The sequence below is a fragment of the Neodiprion virginianus genome, chromosome 7, assembly GCF_021901495.1.
Source record: "Neodiprion virginianus isolate iyNeoVirg1 chromosome 7, iyNeoVirg1.1, whole genome shotgun sequence".
Classification (NCBI taxonomy): domain Eukaryota; kingdom Metazoa; phylum Arthropoda; class Insecta; order Hymenoptera; family Diprionidae; genus Neodiprion; species Neodiprion virginianus.
The window spans coordinates 19577662-19601444 of NC_060883.1; the positions used below are offsets into that span (position 1 = coordinate 19577662).

The 23783-nt window shown below is 37.1% G+C and overlaps 1 protein-coding gene across 7 annotated transcripts in view; it reads right to left on the reverse strand.

Annotated features, from left to right (window-relative positions):
- LOC124309369 (glutamate receptor ionotropic, kainate 2) overlaps window positions 1-23783 on the reverse strand; it is a 246677-nt gene that overhangs the window by 91474 nt on the left and 131420 nt on the right. For all 7 annotated transcript variants that reach the window (XR_006909229.1, XM_046772978.1, XM_046772980.1 and 4 more), the window contains exon 3: window positions 21391-21546. Coding sequence is in view for 6 of the 7 variants with exons in the window: in XM_046772978.1 (XP_046628934.1) it covers window positions 21391-21546 (156 nt within the window). In the remaining variant the exon portion in view is untranslated. The remainder of the gene's footprint in view (window positions 1-21390; window positions 21547-23783) is intronic.

Here is a 23783-nt window from a genome sequence, read left to right on the forward strand (position 1 = left end):
GGTTGGGGGTGGGTGTACGAGGAGGGGGGAGGGAGTTATTGCGGAGTCTCATCGTAAATCCAGGCACAGTGGCGTGTCTGTTCCCATCTCGTTCAAGATCCCATTGTGCAAGCTCGGTATCTCCCCGCAGTGCTTTAGGGCTCCCCACACCTCGTCCGCAAAATAGTCCTTCTTTCAAGTTATGACGACGTTCTTCCCAGACTTTATTGCGCCCCCGTCTGGGTTGTAGTGCAGGTTGTAGTCTCGGTATCACGACTACGGAAATAACTTCTGCCGAGTCAATTTTACCGAGATAGCTGCGCTACCGGATTTTCACACCATTCACCCTGCTGCTGGCGATGGATTTTTATAAATTTTTATCCATGCAATTACGCGACGTATCGAGACTCGGCTGGATAACATTTCGTCATTGCATCGGCGCCGATTGACAACGACACCAATCGGAGTTGACGGGAATTGACTCTACTTTGGACTTGTGCTTTTTTTGTACACACCGTTAGCCAACGTACATGAATTTGTTCATAGCTGGTTTTTACACATTTACAAGCAAAAAATATACCTCCCTAAACATTGAGGGACTTATTTTGAGGTTCCTTTTTGATATTCCGATTGCTGGATTGAGAAAATATTCAGCAATTTCATTCATCAACTTCCTTAAATACCATAACATCGCTACCTTTTCTTCCATCCGTGTAAAAAAATAAATGTCGAAAAAGCTCTGTCCTTTTGTGTTCGCAATGTTGCTACCCCTCGGAAAAAAAAAAGAAACTTTCTTAATCGCGTACCAAAAAGCTCTGAAGATGACGACGACGATGCTAGTTTTACAGAGTAATAGCGAGACCAACCAAGAGAGTGACTCGCTCTCTCTCTCTCTCCCTCTCTCTCTCTCTCTTTCATGAAACGTGGATAAATAAATCGTCTCGCTAATTAACGCGGACGGAGAAGAGCTGGAGGACACTGCACCGTGCAAGTTGAGCAATGTTCCGTGACCCAGCGCAGTAGCCAAAGAAGAAGGAGGAAAAAAAAAAACAAACAAACCGAAAAGGAAAAAAAAACAACAAGCTATTCCGAGACTGGCTCGTCCGCTAAAACATCAACACCGTCTAACGTTGACAAACTACTAGATACCCACCCCCATCTCCTCTGGTCTACGCTGCAAGCTCTATTCCACTGTATACTCGGCTAGCTGCAGCTACCCTCTCTTCTCTGTAATTAAGCTTTAGTCTATATACTTAGGCCAAGTGGCGAGGAAGGTGGGGGGGGGGGGGGGGGGGATGGCCAGGGTGAACTCTCGCTGTGCAGACTGCGTAATAAGGGCAACAACGAGCCCGTTCAACTGCGCTGACTCGATTATCCAAAAACGACCATCGAGTCGCGTTTGGTGTACGTCTTTTGGACGGTTGGATTTTGGCCCCAATTAAAGGACGACGACTTATTGTATTTACGTCCCTGCTTCAATAGTGCGAGTTCATTCTTGGAAGGTCCGCGGGTCAACGTTCTGAACAGTGTCATAATTCAGACTGATTGTTACATGGAGTGGTTCGATTTTTGGATGGTAATAATTCAGAACGGTCAAAATTTCGAAGAGTCTAAGGAGCGGATGGTCAGAATCCTGAATAGTCGAGACTTCAAGTGTTACCGACCTTTGGATATCGAGAACCATTTCTAATTTCGAACTTGGGGAGTTTTGACCAGTTGGAATTTTAGCCATTTGGGTTTCCGACTATTCAGAGTTTTGGCCATTTAGAATTTTGACCATTCTATGTATTTAGCATTCGGAATTTCAACCGTTTAGAGTTTCGACCGCTTGGAGTTTTTAAATTTTTGTGCTTTGGCCATTCGGAATTCCGACTGCTTAGAATTTCGACTGTATGGAATTTCGACCGTTCTGTGTATTAGCCATTTGGATATCCATCTGTTCGGAGGTTTGACCACACGGAATTTCGAGACTTCTGTGCTTTGGCCATTCAGAATTCCGACTGCTTAGAGTTTTGACTATTCGGAATTATGACCAATCCGTGTCTTTACTCTTCGAAATTCCGATTGCTCAGAGTTTTGATGATTTAGAATTTAGTCCATTCCGTGTATTCGTCATTCAGGAATTCGATTGTTCTGAGTTTTGACCACTCGGAACTCGAACCATACCGTGTTTCGACAATTTGGAATTTACTTAGACCACCGGGTGCTTTGGCGATCGGAAATTTCAACCGTTGGAAGTTTATCCATTCAGTGTAAGGGCTGCCTGAACTTTGACCCAAGCCCCTCGGAACCAATCCATGAACATCAATGAACGAATGGCCGAATTTTTTACTTCCCAGAGAGGCTGCAACGCACCCTGAAGTTGATTGGAAACTGTAAAGGCCCGACGGATGGTGATTGGCCGATGTTATCCGGGGTGGTGGTGAATGCCGCTGGCAACGGCGGCATTATCGCCCTTCGTTCAAGTTAATTAATGCTAATTGAACGTGCTTCCTCCGAGGCCGCCAAACTACCGGGTAGTGTTTGCCTTATATCCAGCTGCAGGCTCGTACGCTATGCAGCTGAAACAACTCGGAGTGCCTCTTGACTCGTTGACCGTCGTCAAACACGATTATCGACTGGTGAGTGGCCGGCTTCCGTGGCTCGGCACTGCGAAAGCCGCTAACTGATAACCGTTTCAACTGTTCGAACAAAGTGCGCGGTTCGCACCAACGGGAAAAGGCACTTTGTTCAACCTGCATGCGGAGTGCAGGAGGAATTTGCGGTTTCGACTACTCGTCGCTGCTACTTCGAGGTTGAGAATTATTCATCCTGGCTTCTCGCTCCTTTTAACCTCGGTCTCAATTTATACCTTAACGCAAAGCACCGCGGAAATTCTGATGCGAATTTCAACGGCTGTATAACTTCTGAATTTAAGCCAGACGCTTTCCTCGCTAAATTACCAAGTTTTTTTTTTTTTTTTTTTTTTTTTTTTTCTAAGGAATACTTTACACATTTTTCAACCCACCGGAACGGTAAGAACGTTCAGAGCCTTTCAGGGTTCGATTCGTGATTCTTATTCACTGATTTCACTGATTTCGTTAACAAGAATTATTAACGCTACAAGCACGATTCGGGAAATTAATTTTTGTTTTAGAACTCTGATTATTCGTTGATATTCCATTTTTAAATCCTCGGTATTACCGAGATTTCGAGTACAAGACTATTCGGTTTCAACTGAAAATTTCCGAAAACTTGAACAGCTCAAAGCTTTCGATCTTAGTCTTGAGTCAATGTTTTCCCAACGCTTATAAGACACGAAAAGCCTTTGATTTCAGTCATACGTGAAAATTCTGAAGACCTGTAGACCTCGGAGCTTTTCGTTCCGTTTCAAAGTCGAAAATTCTGAACGCTTTTATATCACTAGAAAGACCTCCCGCCTTTTTCTCGTCCAATAACTAACGGAACTAATTCAAATATCGAAAACGTTACGGATCTTGAATTTCAGCGAAAGTAATGACAAGAGAATCATTTCGTGAATAATAATATTAATAAATGATAATAAACAACAACAACAACAACAAGAACAAAAATAATGATAATAATAATAAGGAAACGTGCTTCGGCGTTGAAATAAGATCGAAAGAACAAAGAAGAAAAATTTACCCACCCGGCATCGTGACACGGCTTACGCAATAAAAAATCCGCCAAGAGCTCGGGTAGCTTACTCGTGTCTGAAAAGCATACCAAAGATGAAGTCTTGTCGAGCTTTTGACACCTCGACCTCTGGAACCTCTTATGTGAAAAATTGTTAGTCCCCGAGTTATGCAGGCTCTGAAAGGCGTGCTTCTTTTCCTTTCTCCGGTGCGGAGCACTCGAGAGTATGAAAAAAAAAAAAAAAAAAAAAAAAAACGCATACCTAATAAGTCGATTCAAGTTCACTCTCCGGCGGTTCTCTACTGGTGCGAATAAATTCACGACAGGCTCGATTCGCGGGCGATGAGATGAATTGGATGAATTTCGTCGAGGCGGTAATTTTTGTGATTATAATATAAATGAGAAAAATTAGGGACTAATGAACGAGGTGGGAAATTTCGTTTCGTATTTTTTTTCACCATTATTATTCACCGACTTCAAGACGAACGTTGGTATAAAAATCGCAGCGCTTCTGCACGAAATACCCGCTGTTTTTTTTTTTTTTTTTTGTTTTTTTCAACAATTTTAAAGACAATTTAGACGAGAAAGTGTAGAAATAACAAAAACCGCAAGCACTGAAGCTATTTAAGTTGAACGCAATTAAGACGATATATTTTCAAAATTTTGTTACTCTTCACTTCGAGAAAAGAGTTTGTTTTTTTTTTCACAAAATTCAATTCCTTATACTTTTATAATTTGATATTTTGTCGATCTTTCGAACAATTTGTCCTCAGTGAATATAACATTTAAGGCCGTCAAAAAATTCACGATAATATCGCGACTGTATAAACATTCTATTAAATCTCATCTCAGATGAAAAAAGGAACGAAACTTTGGCGATAAAACTTCTCTTCGCGTGGTGGAAAAAAAGTGAGCGAGAGAAAGTTGAGAGAAAAAGAGAAGAAAAAAAAAAAACGAAAAAAAAAAAAAACAAACACCGAGCAAAAAACTGTGCGTAATGGGGTGCAGACATCACGCGGATTCGTTTTTCAGAGAAGTCGCGGTGATGCCGCAGAGCCTTGAAAAACTTTTCACGTAATTCAAACGACGCGAATTCACTTCGCTAGCTGCCAACGAGTTTGGATAAAACGTCTTTTTTTAGCGCGTAGACGCGACGTATGTAATATCTATGTAAAATTGTTTAAGTTTTTATTATTTTTTTTTTTTTTTATTGCATCAACATTTTTTTTTTTTTTTTACTCTTCAAACTCAGTGAAATGAAAACTGTACTACGACGGATAAGAAAAGGAGAGAAAAACGAGTAAAGTAAGTAACGAAACCAGAGCTTGAAAAAAGCTTTCGCACAGGCGGCGAAATAAGTTGGAAATTTACTATTCACGTCAAACAAAGCGACTGAAATATGCAATCCGTACGAACAAATATACTAAACTGATTAGGCCAGGCCGCAAAAAAAAATTTGGAACGTGAATGTCTTTTTTTTTATAGTATTTGATAGCTGTATATAAACTTACTGTGTGTTTTTAGTCTCGTATACCAAGTTTCGAAAAGCGAACTTTGTGCTGGTCCGCTTCACCGCGTACCATTTCCACGTTGTGATTCTGGTGAAACTTCGCAAAGTGCCCAAGTAAAAGTTTCATTGTCAGAGTAAGAGGAGGGTGGAAAGTATGGAGAGGAATAGAAATCTTAATGCCGCGTCCTTCGCTTATTTTACTTACATTTGTGTGAGAATCTACGGATTTTTTAGTTTTGTTTGATTATTTTTTCTACCTTCATTTTGTTTTTTTTATATTTTATTTCTTTCAATATTTCTTCTTCCCTCCACGGAGATTTTTCCATTGGAATTCTTACCTCGTTCGTTATTTAAACGGAAAGCAAAAAAAAAAAAAAAAAAACGAGCATAACCAAATCCGTGACTGCAGAATTTCTTCTTCTTCCTTCTTATTTTGTCTTTTAAAGCGAATGGAATTTAAATTGGACGATAAGTAGCAGCGAGAGGTAAAATGGAAAACGAGGAAACCTCCGATCAATCCAAACTATGAAAAGGAAAACTTGTTTCTTTTGCGTCCGAACTATCAAAGCTGATAATTTCCGCGTCTCGTCGGTAAATAAATTGCGGTAAAATTTAACGAGACGTGATGAACGTTAATCAAATGGTCGAAAAAGTTTAAAATATGCGATATTTGATAAAATCGGGATTTCAATTTTATCTTTTTTTTTTGTCTTTCCGTTTCGAGATTTGGACGAATTTTCATTTGGACAGTGTCTCTTACACAAAATTCATTTTTCTAATCAATGCAGCCATTGTAGACTGAAAATGCAAAGTGATGAAAGAAATAAAAGTATAATAAACCAAGTTTTTCCGTGATACCTCTCTGATCCCGTTAATTTTCCGCCAGTTTTAACGGAGATCTGTGCCGCAAAAATTTGCATTCTTGCTGGATTTTTATCTCCGACCTTTTCGCCGAAGAGAGAAGGAGAGAGAGAGAGAGAGAGAGAGAGAGCCAGCGAAGCGGGGTTTTTCATCGATTTTTCATTACCTCTTACCGCCTGCGTTCACCTTACACATCTCGTCTTATATTATACCTTGTACTTTATACCTTCATGCATATGTATGCATGAGTATTTACACACGCGTGTATATAGGGTATTCCATGCCAAATCACTCAGCCTTAAGACTCTGATCATTTCGAATTATTTATTTATTCTCTTTTTCTTTTTTTTTTTTTTCTCTGTGACGTCAATGCAGAAACGATCCTCATCCCAAAAACCACAAAACGTTCTTTCCATCAATCTTCTTTTTAAACATTTTCTTATAAAAATTATTAAATAACCTTACAGACAATGACGATTTAAATTTTTAGAAAATTCACACAAATTTTATAATATAGGTCGATTACTTCAAGAACAAAAGAGAAGTGGGATACTGAATTTTTTTCAAAAAGTGATTCAAGCTTGCATTTCAATAATTTCGGTCTAGTTATTAGTTCCAAATGTATTTTTATTCATCGGGTTAGGATCTTATAATGCACGATACGAATGAAAAAAAAGAAAAAAGATAATACGAAATATCACAGACTAGGTGATTTGGCACGGAATACCCCATATGCGTTACATACATCAGCTAAAAGGGCGAAAATTTTCACCGAGATCCATCATTTTGTACAGAATATATACTCAAACTGGGAGTAAATGAAAATCCATTAATCAGTGTCGAGTTCCGGTAACTTCGAAATTTAATATTCCGATTCAAAATCTGTCAACGTCGATTCCTTCTCCGATTCACTCGCAGCGAGTGATAGAAAATAACGGAAACTAGTCTTACTCTACATCTGGAAGAATCTTCTTAATAAATAAATCGTTTCATGGCCAAAAATTTGTAGCCAGGGCCATCTAGAATGCCTAAAGAATTTTTGCTGGCAGTAAATATTAGGCTATGCATTTTTCTTGAGGAACGTTGAGCCAGTTTAATAATAATGTGCATATTTGACCCGGTCGAATTGTGATTTTTGATTGTGAAAAGAAAAAAGACGATCGAGTAATCCAGCCGAAAGTAATTGTTAAGGAGAATAATTTTCCTCTTCAAAGGTAATCAGTTCTCTTTTGAAGCTTGTTATGACTACCTCTGATCTCTCTCAGCCACTTCGACGATTAAGGTCACACCTGACCGAGCCGAACTCGAGGAAGCAGAAGACCGTGGCTCGCTTCACGAGCTTTGGAATGAAACTCAAGAGTAATTTCATGGGATTTTAGGACTTGGTAATTGACTTGATGAATAATTTTCAAAAATATAATATTACACCGAATTGAAGACCGGCGAAAGTTGGAACGATTTTTTTCACCGCAGATTGTGATTTTTTATTTTTTATTTTTTACTCTCGTTGGAAATGTTGATATATTACACTATTTTTCAACCGTAACAATAAACAACAAGCAAGGATCTGACCCGACAGCGTGAAATGGGAACAAGTTTTAAATATAAAATTTTTCAAAATTTTTTTTATAAAACCCAAGGTGAAATTGAATTTCGGCAACATTTCTACCCCCATTTAAACACAAAGCTATGTCGGTTTGTTTGCCGGGCTGTGTGTTTTCGGTCGGAAAATCCTCCCCGGCAAAATTCTAGTCCCTGTATTATTTAGGGAAAGCTGAGAGGCGAATTGTCTCGTCTACTAATTCTCGCTTGGGAAAATTTGTCAAGCTCTTGAAATGTCCGAGGCAAGACGAACTAATCCTTCCGGGTAGAACGACGTCACGATTTCACAGGGTTCCGAAGTCCGGAGGATGTCTGGGGTGTGTGGGGCGAAGGGGGGGGGGGGGGGGGGGGGGGGGTTGGCTGCTGTGATAAGCTGAAAACTAACTTTGAGAAACTCCCTGCACTGCGCATTATCGTAAATTGTCACGTCAGGTAGGCGAGCTGTGAGACGACGTTGGCTGCAAGGCACGCAATCCTTGCTATATTCCTATACAACTTTTCTGACACAATGGAAATCTCATCTAATTATCATTCCCCGAGATGATTATCCCTTCAGCGGTGTCAGTTTGTTACCCCCTCAAATCTTGTCAGACGTTTCATTGACGTGGGAAAAGTGTGAAAATGATATTCGAGAAATTTTCAAAACTACTCACGACGGTTTAGAAATTTTTCCTATTTTGTTTGTAATCTTTTTCTTTCTCGTTCATAGGGTCTTCAATAAATATTAAACGTAAGATTACGAAATGGAAGAGATTTTTTTTTTTCGCCCCGCAACATCAGTCGTAGGCTCATAAATTGGGATCAATGAGTTCTCTTCGTCAAAGTAACAATGCAATTAGCTAGGATGCAAAAAAAAATCTTCAACTTTTGATTTTTCGAGTTGGTTCAAACATTGAACAAGTTCACTGATTAAATAACTCTTTTCAGCAACTGTTTTTTCCCTTTTCTTTTATTTTTTCAATTGTATGTGTACACGATTGTTTTAAACAACGGGTGACTTTCCGTTCTCAGGCTCGAGTTTTATTGAAATTGAAATAAAATCGAAGGGAAAGTTTGGCAATAAATTTCACCAAGTGGCCAGTGTCTGAAAGAAACTTGACGAGGCGGCTAAATCTTTTTATCGGACCAAGCGTCGCTGATGGGTCTCTAAAATTTTTCACAAAATGAATAAACGCTAAGCGTTTTATTCTTCAAGTTTTTACGACCCTCCATAATTTTTTTTTTTTTACTACAGCGCGTCATCGATTCCATGCTATCAACTGTTTCAGTTCGTAATGATAACAACTGATGCAGAAATTTTACACGCTGTGCAATGCCGTTTATTTATTGCAAACAAAGCAAACGACCCTTTAACTGTCCTGCGATAAATTCACGCTCAAGTTTTTACCGTTGTTTGAGAAACACTGATTACATCTACTGCGCATTGCGCGCGCGCAGGTTGAGAGACGCTGCACAGTGGAGGGGGAAACGACTCGCTCAGTTCTTCTTCAGCTTTGCCGCGTGAAGGTTGCGCTCTCTCCTCGTAGTTTGAGCAAGGAAAGAACTCGCTTTTATTCACAGTTCGTATTACGATGCGTAAAAATATTCCAAGAATCTTTTTTTTTTTATCGGATATCATTTTGTACACCCCTCGAGAATCCAGATCCAAGTATCTTTTCATCCGTGGAACATGTTTGATCGTTATTCTACGCGGCTGTAAAATCATCCAAGCGGCTGCGACATTCGCATGTATTCGGTGTAAATCCCCGATGACCTGGTTTTACCGACTTGTGTATACGTGTAATAATATTATATACGTACAGCGAATTTACCCGTTCGCACTTCCATGAGCTTTGAATTTCCCTGAGGGAGCTGCCGACTAGCGGTTGTGTTTGCACACGCCGACAGCGTCCACTTTGATCAGCTCTCATACCTATAAAATACCTGTAATATGCAACTGCGCGCTTTGCCGGGTAATATTTCACCGTTTGCAACATTCGCAATCCGACGTTCAGGCCTTCGGCGAGGGAAATTCAAACCCGATTATCGTCACGCCCAGATACCGGATCGAGTGATCGATCATTATTTTAACCAATCAAGAAAGCTCGTTCAACTTTCGGACATTACGAGTATGAAAAACGAGCACGCATTCTTCTTCACGGATATCCAAATAATTCTGTTTTCAATTCGGTTATATTTCGCGATTAAAATACGTTCGATGACCTCGATTCGTCGTTAATCAGCTATCCGGTTTCGAATTCTTCATCCCCGCTAATTGTTCGATGAAATCCCATTCGAAATTCGTGCCCTCGAGCTTTCGATGCATCGTTGTTTCGCCGGGGAAGCCTGATTAGAACGTATCGTGTGATCAGGCATGCGTAAAACCAGCAGACGATTAATTAACTGCAAATCCTATGCAGTGTTCATAGAGTAAAATGCTAACAAGTTGTCCGCATAGCCAAAAATCGTCGTGATATTCGATGTAAATTCGTCGCTGTTTGTTCCGTAAAGAGAGGTTATCAAAATTTTCTCTCATTCTCGAAACTCTCGGTGACGTTCGGCTGGGAAATATCAAAAAACACGATCAAACTCATCGCTGTAAAAATACATAAACAACGGGTGCACAGCTGCCGTGAAGGCGTATCGGTATTTCCACTGGACATTGTCTCGACGTGTTTCTTGATTAAAACTTTGTTCCATCTGCAGAACTGTCTGACAAAGTTTCCCCGCCAAACGCACACACACACGAATGTTTGCTTATACTGTGACTAACTCTACGTCGTCACAAAGCTTTGTCTTACAGGTTTCCCGCAAGTTGGGGTACGGTCGGAGTTACAGCTGAGAGAAAAGTTGAAATTGAAGAGTGGAAATGTTGCTAAATTTACATGTACCTGTACATTTCTAACCACGATCGTAAAACGATGTGCGTGTTGTACCTGACAGCGAAGAAAAGAAAAATTCTCTTCGATTTAAAAACACAATCGTGTTCTACGATTTTTTTTAATAATTTTTTTTTTCATTTTGAGATAACAGATTCATCGATTCTGATGAAGCATCGGAAGATAGAAATTTTTCGAACTTCTAAGGCTTTTGGTTTCAGAATGGCGAATTTCTCAACTTTTAAACATTGATTTCATTTGTTATAATGGCTAGAAAAAATTAGTCAAACAGGTATCGTTAAAAAAAAACTGTTTGAATATTGTTGGACTTACGAAAAACGAGGTACGCGTAAACATTTTGCGATATCGTCGATCCTTTTTTTGGTTATTGCAACGCAAAATCGGTTTGTGAGGTTTACTCTACTTTTTTAGCTAAACAAGGCTTCGACGTCAATTTATAGTTGCACGAGCGTTAAATTTTCGCAACAGTTGCAAGAAAATCTAGCAACAGTGATCGTAATGAGAAAGAATAGTAACAAATGATAGACTTTCCGGTAACGGCTTGAAAACTAATTTTCATTTTGCTTACATTAATCATAATATCAATATACGTCACAAAGAACACCTAAACTTTTAATTTTAGGCCTCCAGTTGATGTTGGAAAAGTGTATCTGACAAGTTTTTTTTTTCCATCATCAATTGAATCTCATAAAATAATAATATAATATAATATAAACTTTTAATTTAGGAGAATAAGATTTCCGGTTAATACATCGTCGTGTTACGGATCGTGATCCTTAGGTTGAATACAAATGTTCAGGAAATAAATAATAACAGAAGTGCTGCAACGTGTTTCTTCAGAGATTCTGAGGGGAGAAAAAAAAAAAAAAGAAAACTATTGTAAATACGAACAAAAAGCCAAAAATCAAACGATCTTTTCACCGAGTCTCTCTTTAATTTTAAGATAAACTTTTTAGGGGTTCCCACCGTGGAAAAATCGTGTATTAATTTTTTCTCACACACCCCAACGTCTATGATTCTTAAATAAATTGCATGATAATTCAATCGTGACGTGAAAAATTTCCTCAACCAGCGAAGCCTCCGAAGATCGAAGAGCCGAGGCGTTTCGCTGTGTAACCGCTATATGTATACAAAGTCTCGTAAGTCAGGCCCGAGGCCATTCAATTTCTTTGCTGAAATTACCAGCTAATTTACCTCGCGCGGAGTGACGAGGAAAGAGCTCATCCACCATAAAATTTCACTCAAATTAATTACGAGGATTTTACGAATATTCCCGTTTCTCCTTTTTTTCTTCTTTCTCTCTCTCTCTTCTCTTTATTACTCGACTTGTATTTTTTTTTTTTTTTTCACCGTTTTTCTTCTCAACTCCGTAATACGCCCGTCTTTTGATCCCCATTTTCCGCCTCGAAGCTGCTCCGCCGGTTTAATCATCAACGTCACCGAAACAGATTTAGTTTGATTGTTGCTCTGCGATTAATTTTTCTCGTTATACAAAAATTCCTCGGCTTTGAGAAACGAATTTGAGCATAATTTTCTCAAGATTGATCGATTAATCATCGAACCAGCTAATTGAAAACAATCAATCGAGGCCTAAGATTAATCCAATAATCCTACAGCCGTGATATTATGGTTATTTTAGAGGGCGATGGATTAGCGTTAATTCCACGGGGTAACTCGGAAGGCATCCAGGTGTGGGAACACGACGTGATTGCGGGCAGTAACGCAGTCCGGAGTCAATTCTCACCACATTCTCGATACTCTTGTTACAAGATATCACCTGTAATAAAGCCGAATAGTCACCCCGAATAATCGACCCCTCTTCGATTACCGAAGGGTGGGGGTAAAAAATCAGAAAAACCAAAAATCAGTATGGTCAGAATTCCGAACATGAATACATCGAAAACTGAAAATTGCGAAGGAAAAAAGTGGTGAATCTTTGTTAAGCCAGAAATAATGGAAATAGAATATAAAAGTATCGAAATTTGAAGTTGTAGGATTTAGAATACACAACTGGTGAAAATTCCGAAAGGCCGTTGGCAGAACGAGGCAAATTCGATTGCTCGCAGACACGAATAAATAACCTTCGGATGGATCGTAAAGTAGAATTTTCGTCTATTCGAATTCGTAAATGCGAAGGATCAAGAATCAGAACGGTTAGAACTCCGAGTAGTGATCTCGTAGAAGGCTCGGAATATAGAATTGCGTTATATCAGAATCATCGGAACGAAGAGTCGCAATATATGAGAAGAGTCGGGCACATCGTCGGCCACACTCTAAAGGCCCAACCCAACAGCTTTAACGACTCAAAGTTGTCCGTTTGCGTCGCGTTCTTTCTTCTTTGTTAAGTATCGAGTAAAGAATTTCTTTGATTCTGTATGTAAAACATTTTACAAGTTGAAATAGATCAGTTGGATAGACTCGGAATGTGAAATTCTGGTGGAAAGCCATCGATACGGTTACTTTCGGAATACCGATCTTTCTGAAACGTACGATTCTGAATAATGACACTTTTACATTCTGGATGTTAACTTTTATTTTTATAATATTTGGACAATCGAGAATATGAAACTTTCTACAAATTCATTCTCTGGAACATCGACTCAATACGTTATTAAATTCTGCATCTCTGAATTCTAAAATCAACGTTTTCCGAAGTAAGTGGGTTCGTATAATAGAGCCCTCAAGTAAATACATTTCAGGTAATCTGCAGCTTTTTATCGGGCAACATTCGGGACTTAAAATTTCTGACAGTATTTGTTCTCCCATATTTGTTATTCGAGTTTATTAAATTCGGAATTCTTGCCATTCTGATTTTCGGTTTGTTTGATTTCTTACCCCCACCCGATTACTTCACTTCGATCAATAAATAAACGTTTTTTCTTGTGCCTAGTTTACACGAATGTTTTGCCGTCTTTTGCTGTTTACATCGAGAAAAACTAACAGGGGTATCAAAGTATATCTTTTTTCTTCAAACTTTGTCATCATCATCGGAACACAGATTTTAAACTCACGCCAATGTAAACGAATAATCAATTTAACCTTTAATAATAGAACAGACGAGAAAAAAAAAAAAAAAAAAAATGTGGAGAGATGAAACAAAAAAAGCCCAAAAAAGAATTGTCCAACGGTCGAAAGATTTGATCCCACTTCATTTTTATGCTACGCAGTTATCTTTTGTTCAACTTGGTAATGAGATTTCCGTTTCTTTTTTCCCTTGTTTTCTACTTCTTTTTTTCACACACGAACCGTTTTCGCTAGACTTTTCAGGTGACAAGAAACGAGGTCATCCGCATATTGAAAATTGCATATCGTATAAAAATGATGTTGAAATTTGTTCAACTTTTGGAACAGCTTTTTAAATTTCGCTTTTTTTTTTCTCTCGCCCTTTTTCGCGCAGCAAAAATCGGCGAACGGCGGATTTTGCGGCGATTAAACGAGCCCACCTCGCAAATTCGACGGCTGTGTGTACTTGACGGAAATTTGCATAGATATGCCGGCGCGATGCTATCGGGAGTTACAGCCGCGCAATATCGTCCCGGGTAACGTTTACAACCGCGATTAAGTAAGATGAAATAACGCTGCCGTTCAGCCGGCTTGATATCTCGGAGGTACATCGTTTTGCTTCACGACGTTCTTTCACCCACGGTTCTAAAAAATCCGCAGTATTATCTGAATATCAGCACGCAAAAAAGTCCCAACTCACCGATTTTTTACGGGGGATTAACGCTTGGAATATTTGAAATGTTGTTTTCTTTTCTTTTTTTTTTAATTCTTTTTTTTAAACATTTTTCGGGATCGTATAATTATACTATATTGTGCGACGTTCGTTGTCGAACGACAAAAAGAGAGTCAGAAACTGAAGGAAGGACTGAAAAAAAATAAATAAAAATTTTCTGAAAGATTAAAAATCCGAAAGGCAAAGGGACGAATAAAGTTTTTTCCGAAATCACATTTTTTTACCCATTTAATCAACTCGCAAGCATCGTTTTGTTCAAATTGTGATTAAAACTGCAAGTCTACAAGAAAAAATACATTTTTTTCGACTTCGATGTGGTTTGATCAAATTTTTTATCAACGCTTTAGAAATTTTACTCACTTTTACAGAAATACGTTTCAATTACCAATTTTTTCACGACATCCTTCTCTTTTCGTCCCATTTATACTAGAAATTTTCATTCACTGATATTTCAGTTTAAAAAGGCAAAAACTTCAAAATAAAAAACCTTCACTTTTGCGATTTAGAAAAATTTCATTTGTTACAGTAACTAGAAAAATTCAGTGAAACGGGTATCGTTAAAAAAACTGTTTGAATATTGTTGGAATTGCGAAAAACGAGGTACGCGTAAACATGATTTTTTCTCTTTCTGAATCATCATTTCATTTTTCTGATTTTCCTCTAATGTAGTTTAATGAAGGACAAAAACTACCCCCGAGGGTGACAAGTAATGGTTAAAAATTATAACTTCGTGAAACCGATCAGTTATTTTGCGCTCAAATGAAAAAAAAAAAAAAAAGAGGAATAAGAAATGAAAACGACACGGAGAAAATTGTAAAATTTCGCTACGTTGGAAAGGAATTTTTATGAACTCACTTTTAAACACTTTCAATGGTTTTGCAGTAGCACCGAAAAGAGCTTCGCGAATGCGAATCGCGCATTTTTCATGGGTCGTAAAAGGCTGGAAGGAAGAACGAAGAGGACTCGAGGAGCAGATCAATTAACGCAGGTCATTATGTAGGCCGACTGCACGATCTGATAGGGTTAAACTTTTAACGGGACTGTTTCCGTTCGCATATTTGATACCGGTGTGAATTTAGAAGAAAGGGTCTTTAACCGAGGTTCATGCAAATCGTAGATGGTTGGGGGGGGGGGATAATTATCTCATCGTAAGAAGAAATGACTCTTACCATTTTCGCCCACATTATTCTCTTCATTTTCTTTCTCACGCTCGTTTCATTTTACTCAAAATTATCTCTTACAGAGGTCTCGGAATAGGATCGTTAAAACTGTTCAATATTCAAGCTCAGGTATTTTGCATTCATTAGCATGTATTCGTTGAGATCAAAAAAAAAAAGAGAGAGAAAAAAAATCTCTCATCTCAGAAAACGTCGTTTGAAATAATTATTTCGTGTTATTATTTTACTTTAGTCCACCCATGTTCGAGATCCCGATTATTGATCATTTTAGATCGATGATTTAGATCGTGGTTATGTCGTTTTTTTTTTTTTTTAACGAAAAATATGTAAAATAAAATCTTATGAAATTCGGATGATCCGATGAAATGATATTTGAAGAATAAGAAATGAAAAAAATTAGTCTGTATCGTCCAATGAAATTTGACCAACGCTGCACTCAGAGATATTTCTATCTCCGGTTAAAATTGTTACGCGTACGTCGTTTTTCGTAAACCCAACAATATTGAAACAGTTTTTTTAACGATACCTGTTTTACTGATTTTTTTCTAATTCCTGTAACAAATGAAATATTTCTCATACGATTTTGGCTTGGAAAGTAAAATAAACAGAAGCAAATTTAAGTGGAATTTGATCTTATACAAATTGTTTATCGAACAACCAAATTTTGTCGATTCGATTTTAGGTGTTTCATTTCTTAAAAATTTCTCCGGGTAAAGCTTATCGCAGTATTTAATTTCCCTCTTTTCTTTCGGATTTCATAACCGGTACGTATAACAGACGTTTCATTTTGCGTCGAGATTCCATTAGCAAGTAGTGTCATGGGTTCGTTTATATAGTTGGTACGGCTTGACTAAATAATTATATGTATAGCCGAAGCCTTAATCAACCTCATTCAAATGCATGTATGCCGGGAAACTAATTTGAAAATGGCAGATCGTGTTAGCATACCACCTAGAATGGCTTTTCCGGAAAGCCATTAGCCAGGCGGGCACTTATGTAAGGGTGCCGGTGGTGGTAGTCCTGGTGGTAGGAGAGCGGTGACAGAGTTTGTCCGGATAAAAGGATGGGGTGCGAAAATTGGAAAAATCAAAAAATCGACCGAACGAAATGAGGAAACTCGAACTACCGACAGGTAAAAACGTAGAAGAATCGCAAATACGAATTGAAGATTACTCGTAGAATAGAAAAATTGAAAACGCAAGAGATTAAAAATAAATTTTTTAAAATAAAATGAAAATCTCAACCTCTGTACGTTCATCATTCGTTGTTTTGAAACTCGCATCTCGAAAATTTTGGATTTTCCACTAGTCGACTTTTTGATTTTTCGGAATTTTGACCCCCGCAATATGTACGCGAAAAAGAAAAGGACATATCTACGATATCAAAGCGCTCGCAATGTAGAAAAAGAAATTAAACGAACGAGTGAAAATTCGCAACGGAAGAAAGATTCGCGAAACACTTGGAAAAGCTCAGACCTTGGGATAATTAAATTCTCTTTAAGCTTTGCGAGAAATTGTAAAGAAATCTAAATTAGGTTCCAGGCAAAAGATGATCGTCAATTTTTATTATTTTCATACTTTGTTTTCGCATTTTCAAAGATCCATAAATTTGTAACACAATTATTTCGCAGTTCGAAGAGATCGTCGAGTCATAAAATGACGAAAGAATTTCTCGGGTTTCTGTGAGCTGTCCGTAATTTTCACATTTTTGTCAGTTTATTTAAATATTCGTTCGGTGATTGACAGGAATATTTACTTATTTATTAGTTCAAGAATGACAAAAAGGCGTGAAAAGTGAGGGAACGAAGAAAGTGAAATTCGATGAAAGGAAAAAACAAAATAAATAAGTGAAAAAAGGAACCGACGGAAGAGAAGAGAAGAGAAAGAATTACGGATACGGAAAGAAAACGTTATTGAATTTTTAAAAGCTCCGCAGCTTTCGCACACCCGCCCACCTCTTAAACCGTAAAAGCAACATTTTGTCGTAAAATTCAACCCCTCGAACCCCTTTCGTCGTTTGCATGCGTATTTCTAACCTATTTCAAATACTGTATCGGATGGTGTACGTTTTTTATAACCTTTATGAAACACGCGATATGCGTAGGCCTGTTTCATACATATATGTAAAGTATTGGGATCGTTGCTGCAGCTTGCGGAATCCTTTGAATAATTCATATGTCAAGTTTTTTTTCGATCAAGACGCGGAAAAGTGAAAGTAAATTAATATGTATGAACAAAAAAAAAAAAAATGAATAATAAATGACAAGAAAGTAAACGAATGGAGGAAATAATTCATCGAAATTGACGAGCCATTCTGTTTATAATCACTGCGGAAGAACGATAATAATTGATGAGCATATTTTTTCAAATTTTTATCCTCGATGTCTATCAACGTGGTTTTTATCACGTTGGGTGGGGATGAGAAATCGGAAAAACCGAAAATCGGAATGGCCCGAATTCCGAATTTAATAAACTCGTATAACAAATATAAGAGAACAGATACTGTCAGAAATTTTAAGTCCCAAATGGTGTCCAATAAAAAACCTGTAGCTTACCTAAAATGTATTTAGTTGAGGACTCTATTATCCGAACCCACTTACTTAGGAAAACGTTGATCCAGGAATTCAGAGATGCAGAATTTAATAATGTATTGAGTCGATGTTCCAGAGAATGAATTTGTAGAAAGTTTCATATTCTGGATTGTCCAAATATTATAAAAATAAAGGTTAAAATCCAGAATGTAGAAGGGTCATTATTCAGAATCGTACGATTCGGAAATATCGATATTCCGAAAGTAACCGTATCGATGGCTTTCCACCAGAATTTCACATTCCGAGTCTATCCAACTGATCTATTTCAACTTGTAAAATGTTTTATATACAGAATCAAAGAAATTCTTTACTCGATACTTAACAAAGAAGAAAGAACGCGACGCAAACGGACAACTTTGAGTCGTTGAAGCTGTTGGGTTGGGCCTTTAGAGTGTGGCCGACGATGTGCCTGAATCTTCTCATATATTGCGACCCTTCATTCCGACGATTCTGATTTAACACAATTCTATATTCCGAGCCTTCTACGAGATCACTACTCGGAGTTCTAACCGTTCTGATTCTTGATCCTTCGCATTTACGAATTCGAATAGACGAAAATTCTACTTTACGATCCATCCGAAGGTTATTTATTTGTGTTTGCGAGCAATCGCATTTGCCTCATTCTGCCAACGGCCTTTCGGAATTTTCACCAGTTGTGTATTCTAAATTCTAAAACTTTAAATATCGATACTTTTATATCCTATTTCCATTATCTCTGGCTTAATGAAGGTTCACCACTTTGTTCTTTCGTGATTGTGAGTTTTCGATATATTAGCGTTCGGAATTCTGTCCATTCTGATTTTTGGTTTCTCTGATTTCTTACCCCTACCCGTCGTTTTTATTTATTGTACATTTCATTTATTTTCTTATCTCAAAAATCGTTCAAAAATTGTTGAAAAATTTCGATCGAAGAAACAAGAGAAAAAAAAGGAAAAAAAAAAAACGAAAAATCGATCGATCTCGTCCGAAGTTTTTTACGTTACAAATGTGTTTCTCGGGTTCTTCGCCGCGTCATTTTCTCTTTGCTCTTCGAGCTTATCCGGCTTGTGAGACGATTACTGTCAGACAAGGTTAACGCCAGAAGCGAGTGAGTGATTTGACTCGCTAGAAGGGATCAGGGGATGCAACCGTCTTGTCTGAATTATAAGTCACAAAAGGATCGCGTGAGCGGAAATTTGACGAGCCTAACTGCGAAGAATTTCGCCTCCTTCTCTCTTCCTTTCTCTCTTTTTGTTCGTCATGTTTTTTATTTTTTTTTTTTTTATTTCACCGCTATGATTATCACAGCTTCAGATGCTTTTCTTTATTTCTTTATCCGCTTTTTCAGCTCTCCACTCTGGCGGCGGGCAGTTTGTACCCAAAATTACATCCGCGTTTAGGGCGCGTTTAAGGCTTTATATATAATAAATTGCAAGCTCATAATGCCCGGGGTGTCTCATTCATTAGCAGCACGGGATGTGAATTTATCTTCGTTGCCTTTTGCGGTACGGAAGGATAAGTGAGGAGCCTTTTTATACGTCTGCGTCGTGTTCGTTATTTTGAAAAGAAATTACTCACGGAAGGTGAAAATCGCCCAGCGTCATTTCATTCTCTCTGCTTTTTATTATGGACTCGTATTTAACCCAGAGGGAAAATCTGAGAAATCGGGAAAACTCGGGGAATTTCGAAAATAAAAACTGAAATTTTTAGTCCTTCGAAGAAATAAAATCGTCCATCTTACGGATAAAAAGAAAAATGCACTTGAATTTTTGTTTCGTCCTTCTTTTCTTTTTTTTTTTCTTTCTTTTAGTCATCATCGGCATTTTCATAAAAGTTTGCTTTCGGGCTAGAATATCGTAAATACGTGTAGAAAATTCAATTATCTCATTATTTCAAAAGCGATTCTTTATATTTTATCTCGTGTGTAATTGATCAATGTATAAAAAAAAAAAAAAATTCTCTGCGATAAAGGACTATAAAAGAAAAAAAAAGAAAAAAAAAACTACAGACTAATTCCGTATCAATTTACATATTTTTGATATTAATATTTCACATTCAGAGGTAACCGCGGAATATTTTCATTTTGAGAAAAGCAGTGACGATGGGAAAGTTGTTGTTGTTTTGTTATTTTTTTTTTTTTGTGTGTCTTTTTTTTCTAATTCGGTATCTCCGCCGTTGCGTGCGTCTTAGGCGGGTAATAAAGTGAAAAAGTTTTGGCCAAACCGCTACGGTAAAGCCGTGCCAGTAAAAGTTGTTGCAAAATTAAACCCAATGCTTGTCTCTGGCTGCAAAACTTCGGGGTCCCAAAGCGGGCTTTAACCTTGTCACGGTTGACTCGCTGGCCAAGTAATTTCAGGAAATGAAAGAGGATCCTCCACATTACGCGTTCAAAACTTTTCAAATTTTCGACCGAAAAGTGGTCCTCGATAAAAAGGAGCTAGCATTTCGCCGAATGGTTTGATTTTACTTTCCAATTTGGATTCGTTCAATTTTGAATTTTACTTTTCACGTTTTTGTGGCAATTTTTTCGTTGAACGATTGGAAATAAGAATTTGGTTGAGAGTTGTTTTTGTTGAATTGTTAGATTCGTTTCAAAATATGAAAAATAAAATACACTGGTTTTATCAACAAAAGCTCAGACATCGATGCCGAATTTTGGATAGCTTTAGAATTATCATAAAATCTAGTAAGTTCGTCACGCTTTATTTACAACATTATGTTCGGCAAATTCACTGAAACGGAATTACTTGATTTCTTCAGTGTTTGAATAAACATTTATTTCCATTTTTTTATTACATTTAATGGAATTTAATATCAAACGACGCCAACGGTTCACAAAAAAGTAGTTCATTCAAATGTGTAGAAATTAATCTTCCTCGTCAAATTAGTCATAGAAAAGTGAAGAAGTCGAACGAGTGAAATTGTTTTAACAATTTCGAAGTGATGTGAAATGAAAAATTGAAGTCTCGAAAATTTTGTTCACGATTCTTACGATGAGCTTACGAATATAATAATTTGCCGAATACTTACAATTAGTATACTACACACTGAGAGAAATTTTTATTTCCGGTTACCTTTCAGCCCTTAACTATTTTCATTTTTTACTACAATAGAAAAATATAGTTCCAGGTAGAAAATGAAAATGAAATTCTAGTATCCGTTACTATTCTTTCTCGTTACGATCACTGTTGCTAGATTTTCCTGCAACTGTTGCGAAAATTTAACTTATATTATTACTTGTATAATTTACTTATAATTTAAAATATAAATTATTGTTTTTTCACGAACCAATCGTTATACGTATGATCAACTTTCCAAGGGTTGCATCAAGTTTCGTTGCCAGGATAACGAAAATATCGTTCATCCGTTGTGCGATGATTAATCGTTAAAATTAATATCGCGACAAATGATTGTCGGTTCGTAATTAATTTTCTACTCACCGCGTTTAGAAGCGTGAAAACTGTCCTGCGGTGAAATCTGTTCAATCTGAGCGCTGAGACGAGGACGCGGCAGGATTTCCCTGTTCGCGTTTATCTTTTCCACGGCGTAACGAAAAGCGACCTCCTGCTTGTCGTCCACCGGATGAAACAACCCACCTGGGAAATCATATTCATATTCAGAACGCAATTATTCCTCGAAAGATGCCTTTCTCTCTCTCTCTCTCTCTCTCTCTCTGTCTCTTTTTTTCTCTCGCCCCTTTTAAAATTCATCCCCATATCCCGAAGATGAAGTGTTGCGAACCATAGCGGCAATAACAACAGCTTGAAACAAAGACACGTATGGAATTTTCTATCCTCTATCGGGAATAGAAAAATTTAACGTATACGCTACAACTTTTCGAATTTCGTAAGAACGGTGACTCAATTTTTCTCATCCTCGATTCTTCTCTCGGTATTTTTAAGGATTTACCGTCCAAAATAAAATTTCTCAATCAAAAGTGAATCTCGTTGATAATCTTTAATACTTATTATGATAAGATATAAAAATCGGAAAAATATCAACCATGATTAAAAACGATGAGAAAATTAAATTTCAAGATTGATAATTACGAAAAGTTTTCAATAAATTGTTTAACAAATTTAGGGAATGTACATTTTCTATCGTTTGACATGAATTCGTTGATTTTTCCTAACACACGCGAATTTTCAAACAACTTTCTCATTATTTTGAAATTGCAGTTTTCGAAAAGATTAAATTTTGAAAAATTGTGGATAAAATCATGAATTTTGGATACGTGTTAGTAAAAACGTAGCACGTTACAACTGAGAAGTTTTCAGTGCATTGAACGAATAGTTTCGTAAATACAGCTTGTAAAAATTTTCGAAATACGGAAATTTCAAAATGATAAAAAAAATTTTCTAAAAACTCGCACGTATTCAGAAAAATCAGCGAATTCATTTCGCTTGACGAAAACAATAATATTCCCTAAAAACTTGCTAAACAATTTTTTGTTAAAACGATTTATTGATAACTTTCGAGCATTATTATTGCTCAAGTTTAATTCTCTTATCGCCTTTGTTATGGTTGATTTTTTCCTTAAATGATTTTTATCTTATCTTAAACTATCCAATATTGTCGACGAGACTCACTTTTTGTTGAATCATAGTTTGTTGATTTTTAATATTAACCTCTGTCTAAAATTACACTTTTATACTACGATGATGAAAGAATATCAAACAATTATACGTCAATATATACAAACAACAATAATAATAATAATGTATAATAATAATGTATAATAATAATAATAATAATAATAATAATAATAATAATAATAATAATAATAATAATAAATAAAAATAAACGCTCGAGCATACAATTGATACGAAATAAATTATCTCCAATTAGCGTATCAGGGTGGAGAGTTATAAAATTAGTCTTTCACGCGTAGTGACGAGGATTTCCACTTCCTACATATATTAATTTAATTACAGATAGAAATTGAGGATCTAACGATGTAACGTCGTTATATCGCCTTGCGGATGGTTAACTGCTCAATTTATTTACCCAATCGGTGAGTTCAGCGGGCTACCGAAAAGGCCCGAGGGTTACCCATAAGCGCTCCTCTACTGCAAACGAACGCACATAGAATCAATATTTATGGTTTGCCCAACGGAAATCGATTTATCCATGACCCCGTCGGCCATCCGGAATTCCCCTTTCCTCTCAGGCGATCAAACATCGTGAGAAATTATCGGGAATCAATTTTTATCCCCGGATGAATTATCGCTCTGTTTCTATTATTCAATGCCCGAAATCGCCTGCGTTATACAATACATGGGGTTTTTTTGTTTTTGTTTTTTTGTTTTTTTTTTTTGTGGAACTTTGGCCTCGCCCCAAAAATTAACCTACGATGATTTTTAGCGATTTCATTGGCGCGGAAGAAAAGATCTAGTCTCAGTTAGACGCAAATTCATTGAACTCATTGACACGTTTCTTGCATTCGAGAAAACAGTTTCAGTTGATATTTCATATGGGTTGAAACATTTTTTTTTTTTTTTTTTTATTATGCGATTATGTTCAAGGAAACATTATTTCAATTGATCGAAACTTGTCTCGATTTCGGTAACATCGTTTCAAATTCTGTCGTCGGACCAATATCGATATGTACATTTAAATTCATCAATTTTACTCTCACTAAATAAAGACTAAAGCAAAATAAAAAAAATAAATAAATAAAATAAAATAAAATAAACAACAACAACAACAACTTGAATATTCAGATCTAATTTGTTCGAATTGACTGCGTCGAAAAAAAATCGACATATATATATATATATATATATATATATATTGAAATTATTCGAGAGTGATTCGCAGATGCGGATCGACG